Source organism: Patella vulgata, chromosome 7 (assembly GCF_932274485.2).
Source record: "Patella vulgata chromosome 7, xgPatVulg1.2, whole genome shotgun sequence".
In the NCBI taxonomy this organism is placed as follows: Eukaryota; Metazoa; Mollusca; class Gastropoda; family Patellidae; genus Patella; species Patella vulgata.
The window spans coordinates 68,041,943-68,050,757 of record NC_065885.2 but is presented as its reverse complement, the minus strand read 5'-3'; the positions used below and the strand labels follow the sequence as shown (position 1 = coordinate 68,050,757).

General features: G+C 35.8%; 1 protein-coding gene across 1 annotated transcript; it reads right to left on the bottom strand.

Moving 5' to 3' along the window:
- Positions 1-1,773: 1,773 nt before the first annotated feature.
- LOC130013592 (organic cation transporter protein-like) lies at positions 1,774-8,243 on the bottom strand. The gene is made up of 4 exons (XM_056102354.1): positions 8,053-8,243; positions 6,099-6,517; positions 5,373-5,461; positions 1,774-1,778 (listed from the first exon to the last, which is right to left on the bottom strand). Exons 1-4 carry the CDS (start codon positions 8,215-8,217, stop codon positions 1,774-1,776), a joined length of 678 nt encoding a protein of 225 aa, XP_055958329.1. The 5' UTR covers positions 8,218-8,243.
- Between the last annotated feature and the right edge of the window lie 572 nt (positions 8,244-8,815).

The following is an 8,815-nucleotide window of genomic DNA, read 5'->3' as shown; positions in this document are numbered from 1 at the left end:
TTCATCCAAATCAAACAGGCTTTGTGCCTGGTAGACACATACAGGAAAATACCAGGATAATAAGTGACTGTTTTACTCTAGCAGCCCAGAAAAAAATCACTGGGATATTATTAGCATTAGACTTTCAGAAAGCCTATGACAGTGTTGATCATAATTATCTATTTTCAGTGCTTAGATATTTTGGCTTTCAAAAAAACTTTGTGAGGTGGATTAAGACCCTTTATCATAATATTACATGTACTGTTATGAACAATGGTTTCTCAACGAAGCACTTCCTAGTAAGTAAAGGAGTTAGACAGGGGGATCCAAGTAGCTCAAACCTTTTTAACCTTGTTTTAGAAACATTATGTCAAAATATTAGAAACTGTAAATATATTGAAGGCATAGAATTTGGACAAAAATCATTAAAACTGACCGCCTTTGCTGATGACATCACTTGTTTACTGAAAAACTTCAAATCAGCAAGACACCTTTTCGAAATATTAAAGAAATTTAGTAAAGTATCCGGTCTTGAAATCAATGCAACCAAAACCGAGATAGCAGACCTAAATAGTAAAACTGAAAATATACAATCCATTGCTAATGAATTCGGAATAATTTTACAGAAAGAAAAAATTAAGATTTTGGGAATCTATTTCACAAATGATAAATGTTTAAGCAATAAATACAACTATGAAGAAAGGATTTCGGATATCAAAACAATACTGAATAGGTGGAAAAAAAGAAATTTAACATTAATAGGCAAAATCCAGGTTATAAAAACGTTCTGTATCTCTAAAATACTGTACCCAACATTAACGATAAATATTCCAGAGTATATCATTTCAAAGTTTAATACGATTATATATAACTACCTGTGGTCAGGCCCAGATAAAATAAAACGAAATGTTATTTCCCAACAATTTGAAATGGGGGGTTTAAATATGATAAACATTAATGAATTGTTGAAAAGCCAGAGTATCTTTTGGATAAACATGGAAAATTATTTACGAACATATCCTACAAAATCAGAATGGATATTTAATACCGTTATCTAACTTCAATATTAGAGACATTATCTCGACACCCTTTTATACAAATCTATTTCAAAACTGGTATAACATATACACGTGCTATATTGACGGATTGGTTCCCTTAAGAAATCAATTGATTTGGAATAACCATAATCTAAGAATTAACAATAAGTCTTCAATCAAGAATATATTAATTAACGATAACATTTTATTTGTTGAGGATATCGCAGACATCAATCTTTCCAAATATGATAATGATCTTATCAAGTTAATGGAGATCAATCAAATTTTGGTTAACATTAAAAAGGTAAAGGAAACAATATCGGAAACGGAATACAGTTGGAATACTAAAATTTTTGACAATAGATTAAATGTAAATTTGGATAATTTTTTAGAAAAATTATACAAAAAAAATATATCAAATATAACCTCAAAAGACATTTATAAAAAACTTGTACAAAAGAACTACACAAAACCACCAGCTATTGCCAGGTGGGAAAAAAATTATAGTATTGCCCTAGAAGAAGACCAAGTTAAACACATTTTTACACAGATACGAAGAATAACTAGAGATTCAAAAATGGTGACATTTCATTTTAGATATATACACCATGTAATTTACCTTAACGATCGATTATATAAAATGAAATTATCTAACTCATTACTGTGTGATTTTTGTAATTCTACAATTGAAAATATCGATCATCTCTTCATTCAATGCGAATATGCTCAATTAGTATGGCAGAAACTACATGAAATATTAATCTATAATAATATATATATTAATCTTACTAGTATAATTAAACACTTAGGTATAATTATACATGAGAATTTAAAAAATGAAAAAGAATTAAATACTGTTAATTTACTTATATTGTTATCAAAATACTATATCTACTCATGTAAGGTCAAAAAAAGCGTTCCAAATACCAGAAGTTATACTTCATACATCGAAATGAAAACTAAGATAATATACAACACAGAAGACGGACACAACATCCTGAAGATAAAACAAAATCATTAAAAATATTTATTCATATATATAATATACATTTCGTTATGTTCTCTATATAGGTAATATTTATTCAATCCTAGTTTTTAGATTATCTACAGATTTATATTTATACTTATATTCATGATTTATATATGCATGTTTTATATATATGTATATGTATGTTGTTGGTTAATAAACTGGGTTTTTTAAAAAAAAAAAAAAAAAAAAAAAAAACCCTTCCTTGAAGTGTCAAATTTGACAATGAACCCATCCCACGTGCATGGCGCTATTGCGTGTCGCATGTGCAGCTCAGTGGTTCTGTTGGGGAGGTAAGTTCTTCATCTGTGAACATACTCTCAAAGCATGTCAATTGTCCATGACTATTTATCATATCACAACATGCAAAGGTATTTGCATTTCAATATCCCCTACTTTTTTTGAAGAGTATATATTGATCACTCATAAAGGAGGGGGGGGGGGGGTCTCTATCTAATATATATTGATCCCTCATTAAGGACGAGGTTATCTAATATATATTATAGATTATTTACCTGTATTTTGAATAATAATAACACCTATACATGACAATATATATTACAGATAATTTACTTGTAACACCTATACATGATAATATATATTACAGATGATTTACCTGTATTTTGAATAATAATAACACCTATTCATGACAATATATATTACAGATCATTTACCTGTAACACCTATACATGATAATATATATTACAGATTATTTACCTGTATTTTGAATAATAATAACACCTATACATGACAATGTAGCACCAGCAAACATAATGGTCGCCACTTTTCTTCTACCAAATCTATAAATATATTTACGTGCAGGTGAATTGTAAGAACTTTTAACAACTCGTTAATTCTCTTTACTAAAATATACAAATAATATGCATTCCTTATAGAACCATAAGACTGGAATATCCGTGTCGACTATGGTAAAGATAGGCATTAAAACGTGATCCATATATTCATATTAAACCAAGTTACCAGCTCGGACCTCCAAACATTTATATTAAGCCAAGTTATCCACTCCATATATTTATGTTAAGTCAAGTTATCCGCTTGGACATCCATATATTTATGTTAAGCCAAGTTATCCACTCCATAAATTTATGTTAAGCCAAGTTATCCACTCCATATATTTATACTAAACCAAGTTACCCACTCCATATATTTATGCTAAGCCAAGTTACCCGCTCCATAGATTTATGCTAAGCTAAGTTACTCGCTCCATACATTTATGCTACTCCATATTAACCACTCCACAAAGCGGGAGTCATTTCGGGACTAACATATGGTTCAATTTATTTCAGTAATTCGCTTGGGGTCTTTAAGCGAGGTTGGACACGCGACTCTACGCCTTGTCACGTGCCAGTCAACTCGATGACAGACCTTATGAATTAAAGTGCACGCCACCCAACCGCCTTACCTCTGACGTAGCAACTCACCTATTCATGGCATATATTACTGGTATAAACACAGGAAACTCTAAAATATTCATAAGGAACATATTCAAATAAAAACCTCCAGAAAATTTACCCACACCAAAGGCAAAACCATAATATGAAGCCGATAATGACCACCTGAAATTAAAATATAGCCTTGTACCTGTTATCGCTCTCTACTTCAGCATGTAAGTATTTTGCGTCACTTCAAATCAGTATTACAAATTACCCGTAACAAAGGTAGCAAAGGTGCAGTTCTATCAAATATGTAATATTAGTGGACACCAACATGGTCTATTAGACAGTACACCCACATGGTCTATTAGACAGTACACCAACATGGTCTATTAGACAGTACACCAACATGGTCTATTAGACAATGAGAGAGGACCCTGAGAAAACCAACGAGGTTGGACAGGCGACTCTACTTCATGTCACGTACAATCGTGGAATCGAAACCACGCCAGTTGACTCAATGAAAGCCCTAACTAAGGATACAAAGCGCACGCGCTAACCATTCGATCACCCAACCCCACATGGCCCTTTCGAATCTATATCTAACTGGTATTCTGGCATGCTTGGGCTATTATTACCATGTTTGGGCTATTATTACCATGCTTGGGCTATTATTACCATGCCTGGGCTATTATTACCATGTTTGGGCTATTATTAACATGCTTGGGCTATTATTACCATGCTTGGGCTATTATTACTATGTTTGGGCTATTGTTACCATGTTCGGCCTATTATTACCATGCTTGGGCTATTATTACCATGCCTGGGCTATTATTACCATGTTTGGGCTATTATTACCATGTTTTGGCTATTATTACCATGCTCGGGCTATTATTACTATGTTTTGGCTATTGTTACCATTTTTGGGCTATTATTACCATGTTTGGGCTATTATTACAATGCTTGGGCTATTATTACCATGTTTGGGCTATTATTACCATGCTTGGGCTATTATTACCATGGTTGAGCTATTATTACCATGTTTGGGTTATTATTAACATGCTTGGGCCATTATTACCATGTTTGGGCTATTATTACCATGTTTGGGCTCTTATTACCATGTTCGGCCTATTATTAACATGCTTGGGCTATTATTACCATGTTTGGACTATTATTACCATGTTTGGGCTATTATTACCATGTGTGGGCTATTATTACCATGCTTTACCATGAAAGTATTAACTGGGTAGTTATTTCCAATAATAGAAAATATGGGATATTTGGTATATATATGGATATATAATCTTACTAGAAATTACACGAGTCTCAGAAAAAAAAACTCACGGGCGCACACAGGACAAAAATTGTCTTCTCGGGGAGGAAGAGCTTCGTATCGGTTGATCGAATGGCTAGCGGTTGTCAGAGGCTTGCCAAATGCAGAATTTGTTTCGATATTTATGGTAAATGGACAGCGAATAACGACAAAAACACGCTGTAAAACAAATCTTCCCACAATCAAGTCACGCCAAAAACAAAGATGCTTAAAATAATATCTGCGTAGTTTCTTGGAATTAAAATGTTTGCGCAGGTATTGATAAATAAATTAGTTTGAATATGTTTTTAGTCCAAATATATCATCAAATAACACAGTTTATACAGAGGAGGGTATCTTTAAAGTTGTCTATAGAATACGTACAGTTTGACTCACCAGACTAAATGACATAGTTTATACAGGGGAAGGTATCTTTAAAGTTCTCTATTAGAATACGTACAGTTTGACTCACCATACTAAATGAGTTATTATCGTATGTTTAGCCATTTTCCATCCCCTATATAAATCTATATAAGAATATTTCTTCCCGCCTTTCGTCTTCTCTGTTTCCTCCTGACTCAGTTCAATCAACATTTCTCTGGTTTTATCTGGTTTAATTCTACCGTTCATCGTCGCCACTCGTTCTATGACACTCTCAGCTTCATCAATCTTTCCCTTAACAGCCAACCACCGGATACTCTCGGGAACAATACTAAAATACAGTCAAGTTTGTTTATAACGTTTGGTATCGGGACTGGATTCATTTTTACGGTATATCTGTGTAACATTACCGATATATCAGTGTAGGGGGCTGGGCTCATTTTAACGTTATATCAGTGTAGGGGACTTAAGTCATTTTAACGTTATATTAGTGTAGGGGACTGACCTCATTTTAACGTTATATCAGTGTAGGGGACTGGACCCATTGTTACGTTATATCTGTATAACATTACCGTTATATCAGTGTAGGGGGCTGGGCTCAGTTTAACGTTATGTCAGTGTAGGGGACTTGAGTCATTTTAACGTTATATTTGTGCAATATTAAAGTATGGTAATTGAACACGTTATATCTGTGTAAAGCAGTGATTCACAACCAGTGTGCCGCGACACAGAGGTGCGCCGCGAGAGATTCCTAAGTGTGCCGCTAAATTTTGAATGGCACACTAAGAACATTTCTCACTAAAGAAGCCAGCTATTTGACTGATAAAACTTGAAACATCGCAATAAAGTAAGTTCATAGCTGTGTTTTTCTTTATTTAGTTTGAGTCATTCTATGTGTCTATGACTAGTCTGTGTCTACGGTTGTATGCCGTCCGCACGTAATAATAAAATTAAAACTTTATACTTACAACCAACCCAATAAGAATGGTACCGTACTGACTCCGACAGCGATATGAACGTACGTCCAATCGTGCATCAACCAAGAGGCAAGAGCCAGGAAGCAAACTCCTGTCGCCCAGAACGGAATAACCGTCAACGAAGGTCTCCATTTGTATCCCAGAAATTCTACTGGAAACATGCTGACAACCAGATATGACCCAATAGTTGCTCCAATCAGACATCGCATGGCTGTAAAGGCCTGCCATGACGTAACAAATGCTATAGCAACAGTCAGAATGGAATGTAGTAGTAGAGTCAAATAGAATGTCTTTTTACGACCAAACGTATCGGCTGATTGACCAGCTATCACAGCACCAACCAACACACCAGCCATTTGTATGGATGTTATAATAGGAGTTATCCATTTTCTTTCACACATCAAATCCCACTGGAATATAAAAATTAAATGACGTTTAATGTCCAACTTTTATTTTGCACCAACGGGGGGCCACGGTGGCTCAGTGCATAAGGCGCCGCCTCGCTAGCCTGGAGGTCGCGGGTACGCGCCCGGTGTTGACCGAGAAAGTTCATCGAGATTTTCCGACGTGGTTTCACCTTGTCTGTGGTAGAGGACGGAGGGCCTGGCGAGGACAGATATCTAGGCGTTCGGATGGGACGAAAACTGCTGTCCGGGCGAAGTTTCCCTCATAGCACACTTTATGGCGTATGCCCGTCTTCATTAGCCCAGCCAAAGCAGAACAGTAGGACGTTAAACCCCATTTTAATTCCATTTGCATGAATCGAGACAATAAAGAGGGACATAAACAATGCAGCGTGTGTTATGAACGGACTTTTGTTTTTCGTCAATCTGGTTAAAACACAGATCCTATTTCGTTTCGTTTTTATAGTTCAAAATTTCGTTTTACTTGTCTTTACTACACTTGGATCTGGAAGAGTTGTTATTTAACACGTGTTCTGAATGGTGTCAGGGATAAGCCAATGAAACGGTCTGTCACGGCGAGCTTTAGGCGTGTTTTGCACGGAACTGTGGGTAATCCGCTAGTAACATCAATGCTGATTGGTTAATCAAAGTATAAAAAACGAAGCGAAATATAGATCTGTATTTTAACCAGATTGGTTTTTCGTCAAACCCAAACAACTGCACAGTTTACCTTGACGGACCCCCATTCCATTACAGCCCCCCCCCCCCCGTCCATTTTAAAAGCTAATACTGTCCAATGAAGTTTGCTGTTGTTATTAGGTGTTTGAATGACAACATTTTATACCCAGTCAATATTTATATAGATACTTATTATATATATATATATATATTAATGTAAAGAACACGGGATATATGTCAAGGTCAAGGTCAAATTTATAGGGGTCGAAAACGTAGCGAGATATATTTTGAAAAAAGGACTACTTAAGAGGAATCATTTCTTTATTGGTCCTCGAGCCTACCATACTAGCAGACTACTTCTCAGTCAACCGATGATTTCATTCTATTTACGGACATAATGGCGGACAAATATAGCAGGTTGGCGCAGAAGAAATTGCGTTTTTTGATTGGTTGATTTATCATTTTGATTGACAGCTGCGATCGGTCAATTGTTCGAGTGGATTTGGAAGATCGTATAATTTCCACACTGTGTGTTTGACGTCACAAGGGTAGATAACTCTAACCCAGAATTACCGATAGACGAATTATCCTAACCGACATAAATTGCCCAATCTGTGGGATATCTCCAACCGACATGAACTCCACACGTGTGGGGATCGCTCCAACTCCCCAAACAATCGGAACTCCCACATCTAACCATTTCTCCAGCCGGCATCAACTCCCAGAGCGGTCTGAATTCAACCGGCGGGATATGACTTGTGAAGAGGGCTAGACTTGGTAGGCGGGTATAACTTGTGATGATTGCATGATTTGTGAAGGGGGGTTGCGGGGATGGGGAGGGGGTGGTAGATTCAAGTACGTACCTCTGTTACAACTGTTCTTGTGTATTCATCATAAACTCTAGAACAAGTGGAGTTGTCATCATTGCTACAATATTTATACGTCACATTATTTCTGCTATTATTAGACATGACGTCATCGACACACCACCAATCAGTGACGTAAGCACCATATGACATAATCAGCATGTTGTATCCAATGGCCAACTTTGGAACCATTACCATAAACATCACCAATATCTGGAACTTCCCGAAAGAACCGATCTCTTTCACTATTTGATCCAAATGCATCTTTTCTGTTTTGTTTTTTTTACTGAATTTATGATATAAAACTTGATTAAAACATCAATAAATGACAGCCTGATTAAAATACAGATCTTTATTTCGTTTCGTTGTTTTATACTTTCGATGGCCTCTACTACATAAAGATCTGACCGACTGTAGTGGGATGTCGCGTCAGGAGCCATACGAGCGGCTTTTGACCCTATGTCATCAGACATTTGATTAACCAATCAGCGTTGATGTTTCCAGTGGGTTACCTACAGTACCGTGCACCTCATGCCAAAAACTCGCCGTCACAATTTCATTGGCTAATCCCTCACATCATCCAGAACGTGGGTTATATAACAACTCTTCCAAGTAAAGCGACATTTTGAACTATAAAAAAAACGAAACGAAATAGGATCTGTGTTTTAATCGAATTGGTCAAATCACCAATTACCAACAATATAAATATTGCTTTTTGTAAATCTCTAGGTATTTTTCATTTCCATTGATATTTATAGTT

What these genes read in the sequence shown, in the direction of transcription:
- LOC130013592 (XM_056102354.1), bottom strand. Translation starts at nt 8,217, where the DNA reads ATGCTGATTATGTCATATGGTGCTTACGTCACTGATTGGTGGTGTGTC. An exon ending in CAAGAACAGTTGTAACAGAG is followed by an intron (nt 6,518 to 8,052) that starts GTACGTACTTGA and finishes TTTATATTCCAG; the next exon opens with TGGGATTTGATGTGTGAAAG. An exon ending in CCATTCTTATTGGGTTGGTT is followed by an intron (nt 5,462 to 6,098) that starts GTAAGTATAAAG and finishes ACTGTATTTTAG; the next exon opens with TATTGTTCCCGAGAGTATCC.